The 25,220-nt window shown below is 52.4% G+C and overlaps 1 protein-coding gene across 1 annotated transcript in view; it reads right to left on the minus strand.

Annotated features, from left to right (window-relative positions):
* Positions 1–25,220, minus strand: part of MST1 (macrophage stimulating 1) — a 47,465-nt gene that overhangs the window by 10,604 nt on the left and 11,641 nt on the right. The window contains exons 3-9 of the mRNA XM_048857482.1: positions 18,313–18,425; positions 16,640–16,754; positions 6,395–6,531; positions 5,500–5,620; positions 4,746–4,873; positions 4,025–4,190; positions 2,712–2,842 (exon numbers count right to left, since the gene is read on the minus strand). Of these exons, the coding sequence (XP_048713439.1) occupies positions 2,712–2,842; positions 4,025–4,190; positions 4,746–4,873; positions 5,500–5,620; positions 6,395–6,531; positions 16,640–16,754; positions 18,313–18,425 (911 nt within the window). The remainder of the gene's footprint in view (positions 1–2,711; positions 2,843–4,024; positions 4,191–4,745; positions 4,874–5,499; positions 5,621–6,394; positions 6,532–16,639; positions 16,755–18,312; positions 18,426–25,220) is intronic.

Genomic DNA, 25,220 nt, shown 5'->3' on the forward strand with positions numbered 1-25,220 from the left:
TAGTCTAGAACCATCCTCTCTGGAACCACCTCTCAGGTAGTTGAAAGCAGCTATCAAATCCCCCCTCATTCTTCTCTTCCGCAGACTAATCCAGATCATTAATGAATATGTTGAACAAAACCAGGTCCAGGACAGACCCCTGGAGTACTCCACTTGATACCGGCTGCCAACTAGACATCATGCCACTGATCACTACCAGTTGAGCCCGACGATCTAGCCAGGTTTCTATCCACCTTAGAGTCCATTCATCCAGTCCATACTTCTTTAACTTTCTGGCAAGAATACTGTGGGAGACCATATGAAAAGCTTGGCTAAAGTCAAGATCTATCACATCCACCACTTTCTCCACATCCACAGAGCCAATTAACTCATTATAGAAGGCAATCAGGTTGGTCAGGCATGACTTGCCCTTAGTGAATCTATTTTGACTGTTCCTGATCACCTTCATCTCCTCCAAGTGTTTCAAAATGGATTCCTTGATGACCTGCTCCATGATTTTTCCAGGGACTGAGGTGACGCTGACCAGTTTGTAGTTCCCAGGATTCTCCTTCTTCCCTTTTTTAAAGATAGGCACCATATTTGCCTTTTTACAATCGTCCGGGACCTCCCCCAATCACCACAAGTTTTCAAAGATAATGGCTAATGGCTCTGCAATCACATCAGCCAACTCCCTCACACCCTTGGATGCATTAGATCTGGCTCTATGGACTTGTGCAGGTCCAGCTTTTCTAAATAGTCCTTAACCTGTTCTTTCACCACTGAGGGCTGCTCACCTCCTCCCCATACTGTGCTGTCTAGGAGCTGACCTTGTCTGTGAAGACCGAGGCAAAAAAAAATATTTTTTTTCCCACATCATCTGTCACTAGGCTGTCTCCCCCATTCGGTAAGGGTCCCACACTTTCCTTGACCTTCTTGTTGCTAACATACCTGTAGAAACCCTTCTTGTTACCCTTCACATCCCTTGCTAGCCGCAACTCCAGTTATGTTTTGGACTTCCAGATTACACCCCTGCATGCTCGAGTAATATTTTTATACTGCTCCCTAGTCATCTGTCCAAGTTTCCACTTCTTGTAAGCTTCCTTTTTGTGTTTAAGCTCACCGAAGATTTCTCTGTTAAGCCAAGCTGGTTGCCTGCCATATTTGCTATTCTTTCTGCACATCGGGATGGTTTGTTCTTGAGCCCTCAATAAGGCTTCTTTAAAATACAGCCAGCTCTCCTGGACTCCTTTTCCCCTCATGTTATTCTCCATGGGGATCCTGCTCTTCAGTTCCCTGAGGGAGTCAAAGTCTGCTTTTCTGAAGTCCAGGGTCCATATTTTGCTGCTCTCCTTTCTTCCTTTTGTCAGGATTCTGAACTTGATCATCTCATGGTCACTGCTGCCCAGGTTGCCACCTACTTCTACTTCCCCTACCAATTCTTCCCTGTGTGTGAGCAGCAAGTCAAGAGAAGCATGGTCCCTAGTTGGTTCCTCCAGCACTTGCACCAGGAAGTTGTCCCCAACACTCTCCAAAAACTTCCTGGATTGTCTGTGCACTGCTGTATTGCTCTCCCAGCACATGTCAGGGTGATTGAAATCCCCAATGAGAACCAGGCCTGTGATCTGGAAACTTCTGTTAGTTGTCTGAAGAAAGCCTTATCTACCTCATCCTCCTGGTCCAGTGGTTGATAGTAGATGCCCACCACGACATTACCCTTGTTTTTCTCACCTCTAAACTTAACCCAAAGACCCTCAACAGGCTTTTTCTCCAGTTTCATACTGGAGCTCTGAGCAATCATACTGCTCTCTTACATATAGTGCAATTCCTCCACCTTTTCTTCCCCTGCCTGTCCTTCCTGAACAGTTTATACCCATCCATGACAATGCTCCAATCATATCATAGCATTAGTAGGAGCATTGCCAGCGCATCGAGGGAGTGATTATTCCTCTATATTCGGCTCTGGTGAGGCCATATCTGGAGTATTGTGTCCAGTTTTGGGGTCCCCCACTACAGAAAGGATGTGGACAAATTGAAGAGAGTCCAGTGGAGGGCAACAAAAGTGATCAGTGGACTGGGGCACATGACTTACGAGGAGAGGCTGAGGGAACTGGGTTTGTTTAGTCTGCAGAAGAGAAGAGTGAGGGAGGATTTGATAGCAGCCTTCAACTACCTGAAGGGAGGTTCCAAAGAGGATGGAGTTCAGCTGTTCTCTGTGGTGGCAGATGACAGAACAAGGAGCAATGGTCTCAAGTTGCAGTGGGAGAGGTCTAGGTTGGAAATTATGAAACATTATTTCAGTAGGAGGGTGGTCAAACACTGGAATCGGTTACCTAGGGAGGTGGTGGAATCTCCATTCTCAGAGGTTTTTAAGGCCCGGCTTGACAAAGCCCTGGCTGGGATAATTTAGTTGGTGCTGGTCCTGCTTTGAGCAGGAGGTTGGACTAGATGACCTCCTGAGGTCTCATCCAGTTCTAATCTTCTATGATTCTATGATAGTTTCCTGACTGTGCCAGGACTTCCAATTCTTCCTGCATGTTCCCCAGGCTTTTTGCATTCATGTATAGGCACCTAAGATAACTAGATGATTTGTTATTGTAGGGTCGCTCCTGGGCAGTGGGCTGTGGGCACAGTTATTGTAGGGTTGCTCCTGGGCACTGGGCTGTGAGCACTGGTTTATTATTGTAGGTTCTCAGGGCAGCCCAGTGTCTCCTCCCCGCCAGGGCAGTCCTCACCCTCCACCTCCACCTCATCGGTGCAGCGTTTGATCTGGAAGCAGAAGGCGACGCGCATGCTGGGCAGGCTGGTGAAGCACCAGGGGGCCTCTGAGCCATCAGGGTTCCGGCAATAATTCTCCCGCAGGTCCCTGGCAGACATATCAGCTCAGCTTGGGAATGCCCCAGCCAAACGCACAGCATCCAGTGGCTGCCAGCCCCCATCATCGGAGCTGTGCCCAGCCACAGAGGTGTTTCTGTGAGTTGCAGGCTGGAATTTCCAAGGATACAGGTGCTCAGATCGCCCCCCACAGACAGCTCCCCCTAAGCTCCCCCTAAGCTGTGGCATCAGGCTATGGGCATTCACAAGCAGCCCCCCCTTCAAGGTTGGCTCCACCCCATCTGGGCCAAGGTCACACCTGTGCTGGAGGCTCAGGGCCTGCAGCCATGGAACCAGCAAGCCCTGCTTGGCCTCACACCACACTCCCAGCCCTGGCTGGCTCCCCAGGCTGGCTCCCATGCTGTGACTCCTGGCTGCAGAGCCAGCCCCTCTTGCCCAGCTCCAGCTGGAGCAATGCTGCAGCCGCCAGACTGGGTTGTACATGGTCATAGCGGGAGCCTGCAGCACCTGGGACCTGAGCCAGGGAGTCTGGTTCCAGCCAGCTCAAACCACAGCTGCACAGCTGTTCATGCCATCCAGGACCCTGGGTGTTTATTCAGACAGCTAGCGCAGTGTGTGCTGGTGCCGGGTCTCATCTGAGGGGGAACAGGTGACCCCTCCCCCAGGTACCCCTCCAGGAACCTCCAACAACCCCTCCCCCCAGCTCGGCCCCTGCAGAGACCCCCTCCTCCAGTTAGCTCCCCCACACAGGGACCCCATGTGACCCCTCCCCCAACTAGCCCCTCCTAGGGACCCCAGCCTCTCCTCCTCCAGCTAGCCCCCCATTCAGAGGAACCTCTAGCAACCCCTCCCACAGCTAGCCTGCCACAGGGACCCCAGGTGACACCTTCCCCACCTAGCTCCCCATCTCATAGGGACGAATGGTGAACCCTCCTCCAGCTAGCCCCCCCTCATAGGAACCCCTGGAAACCCCTCCCATCAGCTAGCCTGCCACAGGGACCCAGGCAACCCCTCCTCCAGCTAGCTCCCTTCCTCACAGGGACCCCCGTGACCCCTCCCCCAACTAGCCCCCAAGGACCACCCAGCAATCCCTGCACAGATGCAAAGTGAATTCTTCTCCCTGTGCACAAGGATGCCCCCCAGCCCCGAACCTCCAGCATATAGATCTCAAGGAGCTCCTCCCTCCCCCACACCCAAGTGGTCCATCGCCTACTTGCACTCGTATGCCTCAGGCTGGAAGTGGTGCCGGTGGGGGGTCTGGGCATCCCAGCGCTGGCAGGGGATCCCTGACGTGGTGACGTTCACCTTGCCCCGGTAGCCTTCGCCTTTGTGCTTGAAGCAGCTGGTGGTGGTATCTGTGAGGTGTGGACGTTTCTCTGCTTCCGTAGATGTGGGCAGCGGGAGAGGCCAAGCGTCACTGGGGGCTGTCTTGGGAGCACCGGGAGCAGGGACGAGTGGTGTATACTGTGGGCACTGGCCAGGGGACTGGTCACGCTGCAGACCCTTCACTGGCAGGGCCCTGCCAAGTGCTCAGGGCTGTGAGACAGAGGCTGGACCTCATGGGCTCTCTGAAATCCCCCTAAGGGCATGGAGCTTGTTCCCGAGTGCCAGCGGGGTGGGCGCTGTACAAGGGGTTGGTGTGCTACTCATCCCCTGCGCTGGGGCAGAGCAGAGAGCAGTGCTGGTCAGGGGCAGCAGGGGGACATTGTCGGGAAAAGGTCTGTCATGGCTACAGGGCTCAACTCCGCTGAGGCATGGGAGCAGGGAGCTGGGCACGGTGACACGGGGTGGCCCTGCCAGGTGGCTACACCTCACACCATCAAGAGCCAGAGCCAGATTGGGCACATCGGCGTTGCTCTCAGAGAGTTAACGATGATACGAACATAGCAGTGTGGTCAACACATCCCAGACACTCCCATTGGCACCCACTACACAGCACTTACTGCACTTGCGTAGGTGGCAGTACTCCCGCTCCCGGGCTGGGTCCGTGGTGTAGCACCAGGGGCCCACGGAGCTGTCAGGGTTGCGGCAGTAATTGTCATCCAGATCCTTCTCGGGGTATCTGGGTGGGACGGGGAGGAGGCAGAGAGAGGTGAGGGAAACCATGATATTTACAAAGCCACGTTCTGATCCTGTCCTGGTTCAAGAGCCTCTGGGATGTGTTCTCCCCCTGCTCGGACCCCCAGGAAGTGGGTTTGCAGTGCAGCCTCAGCCTGACCCTTGGCAGTGACCAGCCCTGTTTGGGGGACGTGGCCAGGATCCATGTTACCCACAGAATCTCAGTGCTGGACCCTGCCTGAACAGGGTGGTGGGGCTGGGCAGTGGCAAGTGCGCTCCTCTGCAGGTGGCAATGCCAGCCTGGGGGCTCAGCACTGGCAGCAGGGAGGATCTCTGCTTGTGCCCATCCCATCCCGGAGTGCCATGCCTCCCGGCTGGTCTGCATTCACTGCAGGGCCTGTGTAGTGCTGCGGGAGCTCAGGCTTCCCAGCCCCTAGCAATCCATGGGCAGTAACCAGTGACCCTGGGGAACTCGCCGCTCTGGACAGAGTGCTGAGCTGCCCCACCACCACCTAGCCCTGCTCCGTCCTGAGCCCCCCACACCCCCAAAGGCCAGGCTGTTCCCATCCCATGCTGAGAACATCCTGTGGGGGATGAGCAATCCCCGCCCCAAACAGGGAGGGCTGGTACTTGTGGGGATGGTATGGGTGCTTGTGGGGGTGCTGCAGGTCCCAGCGCTGGCACTCCCGCCCGGACTCCGTGTGGTCCACCAGGCCCCGGTAATCTTCCCCGTTACACAACATGCACACGGCTGCAAGAGAGAGTCATGCTTCAGGCATGGAGCGAGGCAGGGCACACACAGGCTGGCAGCTCTGAGGGCCTCTGTCAGCTATGCAGGTGGGCATCATTGGCACTGAACCCAGAGAATCCACAGCATCCCCAACCCTCCTAGCTCTGCCCCCAGGAGAGCCCCCATATCACAGACCATCACCAAGCAGACTAGTGCCAGGCAAGGGTTTGTGGGTAGAACCCTGGATCCAGCACATATGCGCATGGCGGTGTGCAGGGGTGAACGGGCAAGTGTGGGCTGGGTGCTGGTGCACAGGCACCAGCTGTCGCGCAGGGAGGGAGGGAGCATCCAGCCAGCACACGGAGGGAGTGAGGTGTCCAGCCATTGCACATGGGAGATGGCTATTCCATGCATGGGGGCATAGATGCTGAGTCCGTTGGTGCTCTGGAGATGGAGATCCACAGAAAAATAACAGTGGGTGCTCCGCACATACCGGCCACAGCTGTTTCCCGCCCCTGCTCATCAGCTAATGGGGGAACACTGCTGCCCAACAGCTGATGGGGGTGGTGCTGCTGCCCAACAGCTGTTTGGCAGTTGGGGGGAATTGGGGGAGGTCAGAGAGCGGCAGGTATGCAGGAGCCCCGGGGAGGGGGCAGAGTGGAGGGAGAAAGAGGGGGAGCAAAGGTGGGGCCTTGGGGGAAGAGGCTGAGTGAGGTTGGGGCCTCAGGTGAAGTGGGGGTTGAGCAGAAAAAGGAAAAGTCAGCACCTGTGCTTGGGGGAAGGGGGTTTACTCACCATCTTCACACTTCTTGATGCCACAGCTCTGGTGCCGGATGGCCGGGTCTGTGGTGTAGCACCAGGGCCCCCGCTCATCTCTATCTGGGTTCCGGCAGTAGTTCTCCTCAAGGCCATTCCGCAGAGAGGGTGAAAACCTAGTGGGACACAGAGAGTGCTGGAGGCTGGGATAGTTTCAGTGACGGGTGCCCTAGACCAGCTGGGGCTGGGCTCTGCACAGCCCAAAGGAGGGGCTCTAGCACTCAGGCCAGGGCTACACAACAAAGGTAGGTCAATGCAAGTGGCCTGGCATAGACTTAGGATATGTCTACACTGCAGCCAGATTGAAGCTCTGGCGATCAATACACCAGGGGTCAATTCAGCAGGTCTAACTTAGGGGTCGATTTAGAAGACCCACCAAATTGACCGCAGATCGCTTTCTGGTCAACCCCCATACTCCACCCTGAACAAGAAGAGTAAGGTAAGTCGACGGGAGAGTGTCTCCCATCAACCCAGTGTGGTGTAGACACCACAGTAAGTTGACCTAAGCTACGTCGACTCCAGCTATGTTATTCACATAGCTGGAGTAGTGTAACTTAGGTCAACTTACTGCAGTAGTGTAGACATAGCCTGAGTTATGCATGTGTCTGCATTCACATTTGCCTCCAGCAGATATAAGCGCCCCATTACACCAGCCCAGTAAAACTGCCTCCCAGAGTGGTGTGTGTGTGACACTTAGTGCCCCAGAGCAACACCCTGACACCCCCATATTCACCACTGTCATATAATTATGATATGTTTTGTACAAAGTGAGCCTTGGGAAGTAGCATTCTTGTTGGATTGTATCTGGAGTTATGAATGTTGCTATGTGTGTGTCACTGAAAGATGTTGTGAAGTTGGAAACATCCACAACTAGCCTTTCAGGTACAAAAATGAAAAAGCTAGACAGTGCTAATGGCCCAACAGTAAAGACAATGGACCATGGAAAAAGTTTGTTCCCAGTGCTTCAGCCAGCCTATGGATAATGGCTGCTATGACTCAGCGAAGCATGCAATGGCATGTGACCAGACCACATGACACTGAACTCAATTTTGGGACTTGTATTTTTCCACAATGTTGATAAATGCAAAGTAATGCACATTGGAAAACATAATCCCAACTATACATATTAAATTATGGGATCTAAATTAGGTGTTCTCACTCAAGAAAGAGATCTTGGAGTCATTGTGGACAGTTCTCTCAAAACATCCACTCAATGTGCAGCAGCAGTCAAAAAAGCTAACAAAATATTGGGAATCATTAAGAAAGGGATAGACAATAAGATAGAAAATATCATATTGCCTCTATATAAATCCATGGTACGCCCACATCTTGAATACTGTGTGCAGTTGATTTCGCCTCATCTCAAAAAAGATATCTTGGAATTGGAAAAGATTCAGAAATGGGCAACAAAAGTGATTAGGAGTATGGAATGGCTGCCGTATGATGAGAGATTAATAAGACTGGGACTTTTCAGGCTGGAAAAGAAACAATTAAGGGGGTACATGATAGAGGTCTATAAAATCTTGACTGGTGTGGAGAAAGTAGATAAGGAAGTTTTATTTACTCCTTCTCATAAAACACGAACTAGGGGGTCACCAAATGAAATTAATAGGCAGCAGGTTTAAAACAAACAAAAGAAAGTATTTCTCCACACAACGCACAGTCAACCTGAGGAACTCTTTGCCAGAGGATGATGTGAAGGCCAAGACTATAACAGGGTTCAAAAAACAATTAGATACATTCATGGATGGTAGTCCATCAATGGCTATTAGCTAGGATGGGCAAAGATGGTATAGAATCATAGGATCATAGAAGATTAGAATTGGATGAGACCTCAGGAGGTCATCTAGTCCAACCCCCTGCTCAAAGCAGGACCAGCACCAACCAGATCATCCCAGCCAGGGCTTTGTCAGGATGGGCCTTAAAAACCTCTAAGGATGGAGATTCCATTACCTACCTAGGTAACAGAGTAACAGCCGTGTTAGTCTGTATTCGCAAAAAGAAAAGGAGTACTTGTGGCACCTTAGAGACTAACCAATTTATTTGAGCATAAGCTTTTGTGAGCTACAGCTCACTTCATCGGATGCATATTGTGGAAAGTACAGAAGATCTTTTTATACACACAAACCATGAAAAAATGGGTGTTTACCACTACAAAAGGTTTTCTCTCCCCCCACCCCACTCTCCTGTTGGTAATAGCTCATCTAAAGTGATCACTCTCCTTACAATGTGTATGATAATCAAGGTGGGCCATTTCCAGCACAAATCCAGGGTTTAACAAGAACGTCGGGGGGGGTGGGGGGGAAGGAGGAAAAAACAAGGGGAAATAGGTTACCTTGCATAATGACTTAGCCACTCCCAGTCTCTATTCAAGCCTAAGTTAATTGTATCCAATTTGCAAATGAATTCCAATTCAACAGTCTCTCTCTGGAGTCTGGTTTTGAAGTTTTTCTGTTGTAATATCGCAACTTTCACGTCTGTAATAGCGTGACCAGAGAGATTGAAGTGTTCTCCGACTGGTTTATGAATGTTATAATTCTTGACATCTGATTTGTGTCCATTTATTCTTTTATGTAGAGACTGTCCAGTTTGACCAATGTACACGGCAGAGAGGCATTGCTGGCACATGATGGCATATATCACATTGGTGGATGTGCAGGTGAACGAGCCTCTGATAGTGTGGCTGATGTTATTAGGCCCTGTGATGGTGTCCCCTGAATAGATATGTGGGCACACTTGGCAACGGGCTTTGTTGCAAGGATAGGTTCCTGGGTTAGTGGTTATGTTGTGTGGTATGTGGTTGCTGGTGAGTATTTGCTTCAGGTTGGGGGGCTGTCTGTAGGCAAGGACTGGTCTGTCTCCCAAGATTTGTGAGTGTGTTGGGTCATCCTTCAGGATAGGTTGTAGATCCTTAATAATGCGTTGGAGGGGTTTTAGTTGGGGGCTGAAGGTGACGGCTAGTGGCGTTCTGTTATTTTCTTTGTTAGGCCTGTCCTGTAGTAGGAGACTTCTGGGAAATCTTCTGGCTCTATCAATCTGTTTCTTCACTTCCGCAGGTGGGTATTGTAGTTGTAAGAATGCTTGATAGAGATCCTGTAGGTGTTTGTCTCTGTCTGAGGCGTTCGAGCAAATGCGGTTGTATCGCACCTATTCCAGTGCTTCATAAAATCATAGAATATCAGGGTTGGAAGGGACCCCAGAAGGTCATCTAGTCCAACCCCCTGCTCGAAGCAGGACCAATTCCAAGTTAAATCATCCCAGCCAGGGCTTTGTCAAGCCTGACCTTAAAAACCTCTAAGGAAGGAGATTCTACCACCTCCCTAGGTAACGCATTCCAGTGTTTCACCACCCTCTTAGTGAAAAAGTTTTTCCTAATATCCAATCTAAACCTCCCCCACTGCAACTTGAGACCATTACTCCTCGTTCTGTCATCTGCTACCATTGAGAACAGTCTAGAGCCATCCTCTTTGGAACCCCCTTTCAGGTAGTTGAAAGCAGCTATCAAATCCCCCTTCATTCTTCTCTTCTGCAGGCTAAACAATCCCAGCTCCCTCAGCCTCTCCTCATAAGTCATGTGTTCTAGACCCCTAATCATTTTTGTTGCCCTTCGCTGGACTCTTCTCCAATTTTTCCACATCCTTCTCGTAGTGTGGGGCCCAAAACTGGACACAGTACTCCAGATGAGGCCTCACCAATGTCAAATAGAGGGGAACGATCACATCCCTCGATCTGCTGGCAATGCCCCAACTTATACATCCCAAAATGCTATTGGCCTTCTTGGCAACAAGGGCACACTGTTGACTCATATCCAGCTTCTCATCCACTGTAACCCCTAGGTCCTTTTCTGCGGAACTTCTGCCTAGCCATTCGGTCCCTAGTCTGTAGCGGTGCATTGGGTTCTTCCGTCCTAAGTGCAGGACTCTGCACTTGTCCTTGTTGAACCTCATCAGATTTCTTTTGGCCCAATCCTCCAATTTGTCTAGGTCCCTCTGTATCCTATCCCTACCCTCCAGCGTATCTACCACTCCTCCCAGTTTAGTTTTGTCTGCAAACTTGCTGAGGCTGCAATCCACACCATCCTCCAGATCATTTATGAAGATATTGAGCAAAACCGGCCCCAGGACCGACCCTTGGGGCACTCCGCTTGATACTGGCTGCCAACTAGACATGGAGCCATTGATCACTACCCGTTGAGCCCGACAATCTAGCCAACTAGCCATGCTGACTGTTCCTGATCACTTTCCTCTCATCTAAGTGCTTCAGAATTGATTCTTTGAGGACCTGCTCCATGATTTTTCCAGGGACCGAGGTGAGGCTGACTGGCCTGTAGTTCCCCGGATCCTCCTTCTTCCCTTTTTTAAAGATGGGCACTACATTAGCCTTTTTCCAGTCGTCCGGGACTTCCCCCGATCGCCATGAGTTGTCAAAGATAATGGACAATGGCTCCGCAATCACATTCGCCAACTCCTTTAGCACTCTCAGATGCAATGCATCCGGCCCCATGGACTTGTGCACGTCCAGCTTTTCTAAATAGTCCCGAACCACTTCTTTCTCCACAGAGGGCTGGTCACCTCCTCCCCATGCTGTGCTGCCCAGTGCAGTAGTCTGGGAGCTGACCTTATTCGTGAAGACAGAGGCAAAAAAAGTATTGAGTACATTAGCTTTTTCAACATCCTCTGTCACTAGGTTGCCTCCCTCATTCAGTAAGGGGCCCACACTTTCCTTGACTTTCTTCTTGTTGCCAACATACCTGAAGAAATCCTTCTTGTTACTCTTAACATCTCTTGCTAGGTGCAACTCCAGATGTGATTTGGCCTTCCTGATTTCACTCCTGCATGCCCGAGCAATATTTTTATACTCATCCCTGGTCATTTGTCCAATCTTCCACTTCTTGTAAGCTTCTTTTTTGTGTTTAAGATCAGCAAGGATTTCACTGTTAAGCCAAGCTGGTTGCCTGCCATATTTACTATTCTTTCTACACATCGGGATGGTTTGTCCCTGTAACCTCAGTAAGGATAGTCCTTCATTAAATCTAAAATGGTGATGTATTCTGCCTTTCTGCCTTTCCCAGCCAGTTGAGCAGTTCATCAATCTGAGGCATTGGATAAGCATCGAATTTTGATACTGCATTGACCTTGCGGAAGTCTATGCAAAAGCGGGTGCTTCCATTGAGCTTAGGGACCAGTACCACAGGGTTTTTGCAATTGTTGAATGACTCCTCAATCATCCCTAATGCGAGCATTGAGCAGAGTTCCTCTTTCATGTCTCTCTAAACTTCTGGGGAAGGGGCCAGGGGTTTTCTCTGACCATAATGCCCAGTTCCATCTGAATATGATGAGTTATCAGGTGAGTCCACCCAGGTTGGGTTGAGAAAATGGAAGAGAAGGCAGTAATCAATTCTTGTGCCTGACCTCTCTGCTCGGGGTTAAGATTGTCCCCAGTCTTGACCACTCTGGGGTTTGAGGCCTTCATGGCCTGCGGGCTCTGGTGGGTACGGTGCTATTAGTAACCTTCCTGGGCTTTCCACAGTTTTAACAGGTTCATGTGGTAGATCTGTTGTACCTTATGTTTGTCCAGTTGCTTGATTTCATAGTTCACCTGCCCCACACGCTGGATCACCTCATATAGTCCTTGCCAGCGGGCCAGGACCTTCGACTCTGAACTGGGCAACAATAACAGCACCCAGTCACCGGGCTGAAACACCTGGAGGCATGCCCGTTTATTGTAGGCCGCTTCTTGGGTATCCTGGGCATGTAGGAGATTCTCCCTGGCAAATGAACCTAGGGCCTCAAGTTTCTCCCGCAGGTTTAGCACATACTGTACCACATTGTTGGCTCAGGATGGTTGCTCCTCCCACATTTATTCAACAAGGTCCAAAATCCCCCTGGGTTGCCTCCCATATAAAACCTCAAATGGTGAGAAACCAGTGGAAGACTGCAATACTTCTCAGACTGCGAACAAGAGAGGCGGGAGCAGCTGGTCCCAGTGTTGGATATCCATCAGGACAAATCTTTGGAGCATTGTTTTTAGGGCTCGGTTAAAGCACTCTACCAGGCCATCCATTTGCAGATGGTATACAGATGTTTGTAAGGTCTTGATCTTGAATAGATGGCAGAGCTGTTTGAACATTTGGGACACAGTTTGTCCCTTGATCTGTCAAGATTTCCCAGAGCACCCTGACTCGGGTGCAGATGTTCATAAGTTCCGTCGCCACTCCTTTGGAGTTCATGGAGCGTAACGGCACTGCTTCGGGGTCACATAGTCCACCACAACAAGGATGAACCTGTATCCAGCAGTGCTCTTTTCAAGAAGGCTGACTAAGTCAACTCCAATCTGCTCAAAGTGTACGCCTACAAGTGGGAGGGGGATCAATGGGGTTCTCTCAACTGACCATGGTGCGGTGAGCTGACACTCTGGGCATGAGGCACAGAAATTGGCCACATCTCGGTAGATCCCTGTCCAAAAGAACCAACCTAAAATCTTGGCCAGCGTCTTTTCCCTTCCAAGGTGCCCAGGCATGGGTATGGCATTGGCGAGCCACATAACTTCCTTCCTGTTGAACCTCTTCAGTTGGTTGGTCTATCTCTATGAGGTATAGACGGTCACCTTGAATCTCAAAGCATGGGAACCGTCCCGCATGGCGGGGTTCAACAGTCTCCCCATTCACCACTGCCACTTGGGTATATGCCCGGTTCAGGGTGTCATCAGCCCGTTGCTCCCCCAAAAATTCAGAAAAGTGAGTCAGGATCTCTGATTCAGGTAATGGAGTGAGTTCCCCTCCTGGCTGGGAGGGGACCTGGTGGGTCCGAGTTGACGCTGAGACCTGTGATGCCCCTTCACCAGGGTCAGCAACCTCCCCCACGCCCACAAGGGTCACTGCTTCAGGCTGGCCAGTGGCCAGAGGTAGGTGTCCTTGACCATTGGACGGCAGCCCCACCAGGTCTACTAACAATTCCCCAACATAGTCCCAGTCCTGGCCTAAAATAATTAGGTAGACCCGTGTTGGGGCCAGACCGACTATCAGGGGCTCTTTGCGTTTCCCTATTGTTAAAGTCACTTCTGTGCCGGGGTAGGCCCTCACATCTCCATGCATGTACTGCAACATGATGGTGCCCTGAGTTGGGCCAGGATTAGGTCTGAGTACACCATGAATCTAGGAGTCCCATCACTTCTTTCCCATTTATCTGCAGTGGGATGGACATGCCTGCAGAGCCCAGATCTTCCCAAAGCTACATTCTATGTACGGGCAGTCTCTGGACCAATGCCCAGAATGGCCATATGTGAAACACCGGTCCTGCTCTTGGGTGGCGCGTGGGGTTTCCTGTCTGGGTACCCAGGCAGTTGGGTCGCAACAGGCCTCCCCGAGTTCTAGGCCAAGCAAGGGCCCTGGCCAGGCTGCTGATGGGGCTATGGTCTCCTGAACTGCAGGGTGGGTAACCAGCTCTGGTCCTCTGGATTGGGGGGCCTGGTGCCTCTGGATTCTCTAGCCCTCCGGAGTTCTGGTAGGGGGGATGGAGGCCAATGTTCCTCATGATCCAGGGGTCCCTGGATGGTTTAATCCTTCAGGGGCACAGGATTCTTGGTTCCAGCCAACCCTGAAGGGATTTTCATCCCGGGGGACTTGGCGGCTAGGTAGTTCTCCATGAGCTGAATGGCCTCCGTCGTGGTGTCAGGGTAACACATTCCAGTGTTTCACCACCCTCCTAGTGAAAAAGTTTTTCCTAATATCCAACCGACACATCCCCCACTGGAACTTGAGACCATTGCTCCACATTCTGTCATCTGCTACCACTGAGAACAGTCTAGATCCATCCTCTTTGGAACCCCCTTTCAGGTAGTTGAAAGCAGCTGAACACAGTATTCAAGATGCGGGGGTACGATGGATTTATATAGAGGCAACATGATATTTTCTGTCCTATTATCTATCCCTTTCTTAATAATTCCCAGCATTCTGTTTGCTTTTTTGACTGCCGCTGCACATTGAGTGGATGTTTTCAGAGAACTATCCACAATGACTCCAAGATCTCTTTCTTGAGTAGTAACAGCTAATTTAGACCCCCATAATTTAATATGTATAGTTGGGATTATGCTTTCCAATGTGCATGACCTTGCATTTATCAACATTAAATTTCATCTGCCCAGGATTCTCCATCAGTGACATTTTTTAACTCAAGATTGGCTGTTTTTCTAAAAGTGTTTTGGGGACATTTTCTGGCTTATTTCCTACAGGGGGTCAGACTAGATTATCACAATGGTCCTCTCTGGCCTGGGAATCTCTGAACCTTCCACCCATTTGGGGATGTCCCCAGCACATTTGAGCAGGGCCGCCCAGAGGATTCAGGGGGCCTGGGGCAAAGAAATTTTGGGGGCCCTTTAATTAATTAAGGGGCCTTTTTAATTTTTACTCACCTGGCGGCGCTCCGGGTCTTCGGCGGCATTTCAGCAGTGGGTCATTCACTTGCTCCGGGTGTGTTCAGCGGCACTGAAGGACCCGCTGCTGAAGACACTATAGAATACTATATTCTCATGGGGGCCCCTGCAGAGCCCAGGGCCTGAGGCAAATTACCTCACTTGCCCACCCCTCTGGGCAGCCCTGCATTTGAGAGGCTCCAGTGCCCTTTGTGGGGTACAGCACTAATGACAGGAGTTCCCATCTCTGTGAGAGGCTGTGATGCTGTGCGATTGAATATGACTATTTATATCATTGATATTGCCACTGTTAGACAATTACAACAAATCTTGTGCAACGTTTGTCACATAAGGTGTCAATGAAAAAGTTATGATTGGCTAAGTATGGTTATCCTATGTGTATGCATAGGATACATTTGTGTAGCTGAAGTTATGAATATTGGCTATTCATACATGTGTGCTGTATTCCCGGGTAACAGCCACCAGATAAAATTTAAATTGAGGCCAGACAGCTTTCTGTTGATGTCCCATCAAGGACACTTAGCTCTCACAATGGGCCATAGAAGAAACTCCTTCCACCCTGATAGCTCTTCCTGCAGAGGGAGGCTTCAGCCAGAACATGGGCAATAGGTGCCCCTATGAGTCATCTAGCATGTAAGGACGTGGGATATGCTCATGTGACCCTGGACTCCATCTGGGCCAGTAACTTTCCATGCTTTTCATGTAACTTTTCCAACTTTTCACCTGGACTGTGAGCTTTGTTTGAGACAGTAGATTTCCAGGCACATGGCAGAGGATATAAAAGATCCCTGAGATATCTCCATTTGGCGCTCCATTTCCTGGCCTGATTCTCTGGACTGTGGATTTAAAAGTCAAAGGAGCATTTTGAATTATGGACTGAGGACCTTCCATCACTGCTAAAACCTGATATAAGGACTTTGTAATCACTTGCATGTATATGATATGTTAACCATTATTAATTCTCTTCTTTTCTTTTATAATTAAACCTGTAGATTTTAGTCACTACAGGATTGGTACCAGCATGATTACTGGATAAAATCTGGGTTGTATGTTGACCTGGCTGTGTGGCTGATCACTTGGGATTAAAAGGACCCTTTGTTCAATGAAATTGGTTTTCAGTAACCACTCATCCTAGAGTCCAGTGCCTGGGTGGTGAGCCAAGTGCTGTGATGCTTAAGGAGACTGCATCTTTCACTTCCTGTTAACCAGTGTGGTGAGACAAATTTACTTTGATTACAGGCTTGATATATCTAATGAGAAAACAACCCCCAATCTGGGGTGAGTCTGCCCTATTTCTCCACAGTCTGTCCTGAATTTGACATCCTTAGCTGTGACCCACTGAGGCACAGTGACAGAGGCACCATTTACTCTGGACTTCCCAGAGCTGTCAGCTCCTGCAATACCAGCCCAATGAGAGGAGGAGCATGCTGGGGGCAGGGCTGAGGGGAAGCTAGCCCCTTCCACCAGAGGCCCTGCCCCCCAGCCTGCCACACTGACTGGCCGGACCCCTGGGCTGGGGTGAGCCAGCCCGATCTGCTCTTGGATGCTCCAGCCCCTGGCCACCAGCCCAAGCCCCAAGCTCCAGGCCCTTGACTGGAGCTGAGTCTCCACCAGCTTCAGGGGAGAGGGGGAAGCGTGGGCGAGGCCACAGCCTCAGTTAGGGGAGACTTAGCCTCCCCTGGCCTTCGATACTCACTGCCCATGCCAGTGGACCCCCAGGTGGCACAGCCCCATCCACCATGGGATAGCCCCACCTCATCTCCTAGCACGGGGTGGGCATCACCCTCACAGCACCTGTGATCATGGGGAATCTTCAATCTCCACTGCTGGCAGTTCTTCCCCTTCTCCGTCGTGGACTGCATGCCCCGGTAGCTTCTCCCGTCTCCCCTAATGCAATTCTGCATGTAATCTGTGGGTGAGAAGGGTGCCTCCATGAGCCCAGGGATGGGTGCCTTGCGAAGAACCTCCGTGGGGAGAGCAACCGGCCCTCAGCATGAGCGGTTCCTGCAGCTCCGCAGCTACTCCAGCCAGCAGTGGGGAGCAGGCAACCATCAGCCCTGTAGCAAGTGCGCTGGGGAGCTAGAGAGCTGGGGCAGAACTGGGCAGCCTCCCTGCAGTCGGGAGCTGGGGAGATCTGAGCACAGAGCCAGACACCAGAGCACTGGTGGCTTGAGAGTGGTGGAAGAGCTGGCTCCTGTGGAGTGCAGAACTGGCCAGTTTGGGGCTCCAGGAGGTTGCTGCCCTAGGAAAGGCTGGCACGGGGTAAGCAGAGTGGCAGGAGTCAATGGCTGTAAGGTTGGAGCCCAGCAGCCTGGCAGCTGTGAGCACAGCTGGGGGTGCTGTCATACAGCACAGATGGCCATGCCACCCCTCTCCTGGGCCGTGCGAGCCACCAAGTACCTGCTCTGGAAATGCTCCTGCCCTCACTCTGCCCTCTCGCCTGGGGCTCCCCTTCTCTCACTACAAACCCTCTGATGGGGTAGGAGCTGCCCTCAGCTGGGCTTGCTCTGTGGCTGGACACACAGCATGCCCCAGGCAACAGACGGGCACGGGTGTGTCAGCCTCCAGGGCAAAGCCAGCTCACGGTAGGAAGCATCTGGATGGCCAGAGCCAGCAGCGGGATCCTGGAGTTAGGTTTGATCAGCCCAAGGTCAAACTGGGTGAAAGCACTGCTGACCCTGCCCTTGCCCTCTGCTCCCCCTGCCCTTCACCCCTTGCCCTTTTCCCTGCCCCTCACCCTACATCCCTGCCCCCACCACTCCCCTGGCCCCCCCGCCCTCATCCCCACCCCCCTTACACCCCTGCTCCTGGATCCCCCTGCATTCTCCTGCCCTTGTCCCCACCTTACACACCTTTCCCTCCTGCCCTCATCCCCACCCTATACCTCTGCCCCTGCCTACACCCCTGCCACTCTGGCTCTCACCCCCTGTCCTCATCCCCACCCCCCACCCTACACCTCTGTCCCTGGCTCCTCCTGCCCTTATCCCCACCCTCGCACTATAACCCTGCCCCTGGGCCCTCCTGCCCTTGTCCCCTGCTCTCATCCCCACCCGCTGCCGTTGTCCCCACCCTCTGCCCTACATCCCTGCCCCTGGTCGCCCGACCTCATTCCCCACCCACTGACCTACACCTCTGCTGCTGCCCCCTGCCCCTCACCCCCTGCTCTGATCCCCACCCCTCGCCCCCTGCCATACACCCTTACCCCCACCCCCATCCCACACACCTGCCCTCATCCCCACCCCTCGCCCCCTGCCCTATACCCCTGCCTTCATCCCTGCCCCCTGCCCTACATCTCCACGCCCGTCTCTTCCGCTCCTCGCCCCCTGCCCTCGTCTCTGCCCTCCTCCACCTCTCTGCCCTACATCCCACCCCCGCCCCTCACCCCTGCGCTTTATCCCTGCCCTTGTTAGCACCCCTTGGCCTTCATCCCTGCCCCACCCCTCACCCTCACCCCTGCCCCCACCTGCCTTTCTTCTGGTAGAGATCATAGTGGACGTTCCTCTGCACGTGGGTGTGCACCGAGTGCTGGGTCCATGGCAGCAGCTGGCAGCCGTGGCGCTGGTGGTTGTAGTGAAAGGCCCTGAAGATCAAACCAAGAGTCTTATCCCAGCTCGGACCAGACCACAAGTCCCCAACCGCGCGGCAGACCCCACCTTGTCATAGAATCATAGAATACCAGGGTTGGAAGGGACCTCAGGAGGTCATCTAGTCCAACCCCCTGCTCAAAGCAGGACCAATCTCCAATTTTTGCCCCAGATCCCAAATGGCCCCCTCAAGGATTGAACTCACAACCCTGGGTTTAGCAGGCCAATGCTCAAACCACTGAGCTATCCCTCCCCCCTGTCCTCAAGGGCTGGGCCAGAGCCAGTGCCCCAGCTCATGTGCCCTCTCCAGCACCTTCCATCACCATAGCAGGAGTCACCACCCGTGCCTGGCTACAGCCTAGTGAACATGGGGGGAGTTCCGAGTAAGGTGACAGAGTCCTCCCCCACCCCAGCTCTAGCCCTCAACTCCTCTCCCACCCAAGCTCCTCCCCTACCCCGCCTCTGGCTCCCGGCTCCTCATGCACTCCGGCTCCACCCCCCAGTTCCTGGGGATGCAGTGGGGGCTGGAATGGTGCAGACTGTGGGTGGAACAGGGTGTGGCCATGGGGGGAAGGGGCAGAACGGAGGCGGGACTGCAGGCGGAAAGGGTGGGGATGGGTCCAGTGTTCCCTCTACTATTTCTGACACATGTGCGGAATGAATTTTATTATGTTTACCAATATGGAGGTGATGTAAGACACATCACTTCCATAATGGCACACATAACAAAATTCATGTGGTGGGATTGGGGCCGAGGGGTTTGGAGTGTGGGAGGTGGCTCAGGGCTGGGGCAGAGGGTTGGGGTGCAAGGTGTGAGGGCTCTGGCTGGGGATGATGGGTTTGGGGTGCCGGCTGCCCTGGGGCTACAACGGGGAGAGAGGACTCCCCCCAGCTCTCTCTCCCCGCAGCAGCACTTGGGCTGGGAGGAGAGGTGCCTCTCCCCGCTGTGGCAGCTTTGGGGCTGGGGCTGTGGGATAGGAGCCTTTCCCCCAGCCACAGCAGGTCCAGCCGGGCTGGATTGGGGCCAGAGGAGGGGTGTCTCTCCGCCTGCCTCAGCAGGTCTGGGGCTGGGCTGGGTTGGAGCCGTGGGATAGGCGACTCTCCCCACCGCAGCCCTGAGCGCCTGCACAGCACTTAATAGGCTGTTGCACAGCCACCCAGCTTAGAGGGAATTTGGGAGGGGCCCCCCACTTTCTCTGGCCCAGGGCTCCACAAAACTTTAATTTGCCTCTGGAAGGCCCACCCCAACTTGGGAGCCAGCTGGCTTTGCCCAGTGGGAAAACAAAGGGCTGAAGAGAGACACCAGGTGTTTTGTCCAGGAAAGATAACAAAGGATGGAGGAGGGGCCTTTGGGGAGGTGATATAGCGTGGTTGACTGGAAGGAAAAATGCTTCTGGACTGGGACCAAAGAGATTGGGACAGACCTAGATGGACTGTGCTGTAATTTTCTATTCTGCAGCTACCCAAGAATTTCTACACTGTGTTTCTAGACAACCAATAAACCCTTGTTTTACAGTGCTGGCTGAGAGTCACTCCACTCTAAAGAGGTCAGGGTTTCATTGCTCCCTCTGGGTGTGCAAACGGCCCTCCCTGCCCCCAGGGTCCAGTTCGAGTGGACTCACTGAGGAAGTTCGCAGAGTGAGGCAGGCATGCTGAGGTCTCAGAGGTGCAGTTCCAGGAGGCAGTGGAGTCAAAGGGCTTACCCCAGCAAGAGTGTGACCCTAAGGAGGGTTAACACTCTAAAGCGGTTCCTCCCAGGGACCGCTACTGAGAGTATGGGAGAGCACTGGACTTGTAGTTCTATGACACCCCCTCTCGCAGCAACACCATTGATCGGGCCAGAGCCCTCTGCCATGATGGTAACAGCTCCAGCCCACTAGAGAATTTGGCTCCTGCCATTAGCTGTCTGCCCCATGCTACCTGTCAGCTCTGTGTTCCTGGGAAACCAAGGTGCAGTATCCAGCCTGTCTGATTCAGGAAGGACCCCACCCCAGCCTCTGCTTGAACCAAAACCGATCAGAAGAAAGATTTATAAAAAGCAATGAAAAGACAGTGGGAGACACACCTAAACCCCTCCAGACAAGGGTTACAGGATTAAGGAAACTCCCCTAGCCTCATTTGCATCAGAGATGGAACACGCATATCCATTAGCATACAGAATGGAGAACAGAGATTCCAAGGCAAGAACCACATGGAACTCTGGGACCAGAAAGGCAGGGAAGCACTGCATGATGCGGGATCTCTGCTCCAGATGTTAATGAACCCTCGCCTGCACACACCCAGCTCAGTAGTTATCAGACCTAGTCTAGTAATAAATCCTTTATTGGTATCTGTAGCGAGGCGGTGTGGCTCCCCGCCGCCCCGAAGAGGGTCGAGCCCCTCCAGACACCGGAGTGGGTGGAGCCAGGAAGCTCTGAGCCTGCCCCTCAGAGGGACAGGCGGCAACCTGGAAGTATAAAGGCGGGCCCTCAGAGCTCACTAGAGGACCAGTGGCCAGGGAGGCCAGACATAGCCAGCCTAACCCGTGACTGGAAAAAACCCCGTGGCCCCAGGTCCACACCAAGACTGGCGGGACCTGCCCTACGCCAGCTATCCAGGGGAGTTGCCGGACCTGCCCTGCGCCAGCTATCCAGGAGAGTTACCAGGCCGGCTGCTTGTCCACTGCCCTGAGGAACCCATGGTGCTGGACCCCCCCTGGAGAACACTGCCGTGATCCAGGTACCAGAAGTGGGGGAATTAGGAAGTAGCCCAGGGACAGCCGACCCTAGTCTGGCTGTATCTCTGCCAGAACCCAACTCAGTGTGTTGTGGTCAGGATCCCCACTGACCCAGCAGCGGGTCGTTTGCCACTGCTAGGGCCCCGGGCTGGGACGCAGCGGAGTGGGTGTGCCTGTGTCCCCCCTGCCACCCAACTCGTGGGTGGTAGTCTCTCCCTCTTCCAGATCCTTGGAGGCCTGGGCTAATTCACACATGCTGTGTTGCTCAGTCCCTGCCCGAGGGCCTGAGCTACTGACTATTTGGTGCCTGCCCTGACCCACGGCCTGGCCTGCTAACATTGGGCTATTTGCTCAGCCCCTGCCCGAGGGCCTGAACTACTGACTATCTGGTGCCCCACCCTGACTCAGGGCCCGGGCCTGCAGTGCTCATTCCAGTTACCACAAGGGCTGCCGTGGGAGACTCTGGTGGCCAGACAAATTCCCCCAAAGTCAACTGTGTGTAGTGAGCTGGTGTGGCTCCCTGCCGCCCCAGAGAGGGTTGAGCCCCAGCATAGCCCCTTTACAGTATACAAAACACTGAAGCTGCCTAATTGCATGGTGAGCTCCCTCAAAGGAACATCGCCCTTGGCAGGAATGATCAGTTCCTATTGTCTAGCCTGAACAAAACAACTTTGGTATATTCCCTTGAGCCATTAGTTTACCCATAAACAAATCTAGTGTTCTCCCTTTAACCATTGTTGTTTCCCTACAAAAAACCCCTACCCATTCTCAGGACCTGCCTGGATCCAAAATCTGCATCAGTTACATTGGGACTTCATCTTCTCCTGACTGATCGTGCTGGGGGCTCTGCCTGTCTCCAGCACTCCGGACCCTCAGCTACCACCACTACCTGGGAACCCCGACCGGTTCAAGCTGCATGGATAACCCATCTCTCTCTCTCTGTTTTTTGTCCTACTCTAGGTATAGCTTTCTAACCCTGACTTGTGTGATCAGGTATAGTTTTCTAAACCTGACTTTTGTAACCAAATTTAAGATAGATTTAATATTGAACCTGTTTTGATTGTTTGGCTCTCCGTGTATGGTTATTACCTGGCCATAAATAATTTTTATGGTTAAGATGGTTGCTTCCCTCCCTCCATCTCTCTCTTTTCTGTGTTTTTGGCTTCCCCATTTGCTCTGCAGCAACGTTCCTCCTACCTAAGCTAAAGATCCCTGTAGCACCCAAAAATCCTGTGGGGTTTGCTCATCAAGGGGGTTACTACCAGAACAATTGTAACGTGAAAGTGCGGATAGGGACATGCTGAACCTGTGGCATAGGAGGGTGGCAGCTTGGAAGTGCTGTACGACCTAGCCTGCTGAGTCCAGGGGCATATAAGGGATCAGCTTGGGAGTGCTGATTGACCTGGTCTACTCAGATGCTGTGATAAATGAATCGAAGTGGGGAAGATTGGAGCAAAATGGGTGGAGGTGGCGGAGAATAAGAAAGCTAGTAGCCATTGGTATGGATATCAGAAGGGGCAACCCATGACGACACTCCACCATTGGGATCAGCCCAAGGCCCCACCTCACAAGGAGGAGCCCTCTACACAACTAGGGAAACCCCAGGTGCCCTCTCATCTCACCATGCTACTCTCCAACCACCCACCTCGCCGAAGCCCACAGTCAGCTGGGTGATGCTTCAAATTTAATGAGCTGCGGCATATGAAGGCCAACTGCCCCAAGAGCACCAGCCGACTGCAACTCATCACCCCAGGGTCCTACCGAAAGCCCTCAGGCCCAGATGCCTTGCAAATACCCCCATAGTGAAGGGAAACTGTGAGTGTGGGCGGGAGGAAGATTACTGTGTGGAGAGACTCTGGAGCACTGGTGTCAGCTATTCACCAATCCCTGATGGACCCCAAATTCATCGACCCAGAGGCCAGTGACAGTGCAACCCTTTAAGACCAACTCTTTTTACTTGTCTACAGCCAAGTTGCCTGTCCAGTACAAGGGCTGGTCAGGGATATGGACTTTTGCAGTCTATGATGATTATCCCATTCCTGTGCTGCTGGGAGAAGACTTAGCCAACCATGTAAGACTAACAAAAAAGGTGGGGATGGTCACCAGCAGCCAGGCTAAACAGGCCTCCACACCTAACTCCATTCTTGAGTCTCCTACAGGGACCCAGCCAGAGGTGGTGAAACCAGACTCCAGACCAAAGTCTATGGCAGCAGTTGTAGATCCAGTTCCTGGGACCCAGCCAGAACCAGCTCAAGAATTGGAACTGGGGGAGCAGTCAGCACCAGAGCCCATGCTTGCAACCCTACCAGAGTCAGGGGAGCCAGTACCAAAGGGCGCTGAAGCCTGAAATACAACCTAGTGCACCAGTGGAAAGCGGTTCACAATCGATGGAGACAACCCTATCACCTGCATTGCTTCCAGTGGGACCAAGCCCAAGTCCACAACCCAGCGAGGAACTAATTCTCCAGCATTAAGGGAGTAGTACCAGGTAGAGCAGGAAGCGGATGGAAGCCTCAAGGGAGCTTGGATGGCAGCACGACCCACCGCCTCTCAGATCTTCCAATGGACCCAGGTTTGCTGTAAAAGGAGGACTCTTATACAAGGAAACCCTTTCTGATGGGCACAAGGAGGACTGGCATCCTCAGAGACAGTTGGTAGTTCCAACTAAGTATAGGGAAAAGCTCTTGAGCTTAGCCCATGATCACTCTAGTGGCCATGCTGGGGTGAACAGGAGCAAAGACAGTTTGGGGAAGTCATTCCACTGGGAGGGAATGGGCAAGGATGTTTCTACCTATATCCAGTCTTGTGAGGTGTGCCAGAAGGGTGGGAAAACCCCAAGACCAGGTCAAGACCCTTCTCCAGCCACTTCCCATAATTGAGGTTCCATTTCAGCGTGTAGTTGTGGATATTCTGCGTCCTTTCCCTAAAAAGACACCCAGAGGGAAGCTTTACATACTGACCTTCATGGATTTTGCCACTTGATGGCCGGAAGCAGTAGCTCTAAGCAACACCAGGGCTAAAAGCGTGAGCCAGGCATTGGCAGACATTTTTGGCCCTCCGACAACCTTATGGATTTGGGAACTGACTTCCTGGCAGGGACCATGAAACGTCTTTGGGAAGCTCATGGGGTGAACCACTTGGTTGCCACCCCTTACCACCATCTAACGAATGGGCTAGTGGAGAAGGTTAATGGAACTTTGGGAACCATGATACATAAATTTGTGAATGAGCACTCCCATGATTGGGACCTAGTGTTGCAGCAGTTGCTCTTTGCCTACAGGGCAATATCACATCCCAGTTTGGGGTTTTCTCCCTTTGAACTCTTTTATGGCCATGAAGTTAAGGGGCCATTAAAGTTGGTGAAGCAGCAATGGGAGGGAGTTACATCTCCAGGAACTAACATTTTGGACTTTGTAACCAAACTGCAAAACACCCTCAAGGACACTCTAGCCCTTGCTTGAGAAAACCTACAGGATGCTCAACAAAAGCAAAAGGCCTGGTATGATAAACATGCCAGAGAGCATTCCTTCAAAGTAGATGACCAAGTCATGGTCCTAAAAGTGTTCCAGGCCAATAAGATAGAAGTGTCATGGGAGGGGCGATTTATGGTCCAAGAGTGCCTGGGAGCTGTTAATTACCTCATAGTGTTCCCAGACCCTATCCTAAAACCTAAAGTATACCATGTTAATTCTCTAAAGCCCTTTTATTCCTGAGAAATCAAGGTTCTCCAGTTTACAGCCCAGGAGAGAGATAACACTGAGTGGCCTGAAGGAGTCTACTATCAAGGAAAAAGCAATGGTGGCCTAGAAGAGGTGAGTCTTTCCATCACCCTAGGGCATAAGCAGTGACAGCAAATCCAGGAGCTGTGCATCAGCTTCGTGCCAATGTTTTCAGCCACCCCAGGATGGACAGAACAGGCATACCACTCCATTGACACAGGTGATGCTCGCCCAGTTAGAGCCCAACCCTACTGGATGGCTCCTCAAGCCAAAACTCCAATAGAAAGGGAGATCAAGGACAAGTTACAGATGGGTGTAATCTGCCCCTCTGAGAGTGCATGGGCCTCTCTAGTGGT

Source organism: Caretta caretta, chromosome 7, assembly GCF_965140235.1.
Source record: "Caretta caretta isolate rCarCar2 chromosome 7, rCarCar1.hap1, whole genome shotgun sequence".
Taxonomy (NCBI): Eukaryota; Metazoa; Chordata; order Testudines; family Cheloniidae; genus Caretta; species Caretta caretta.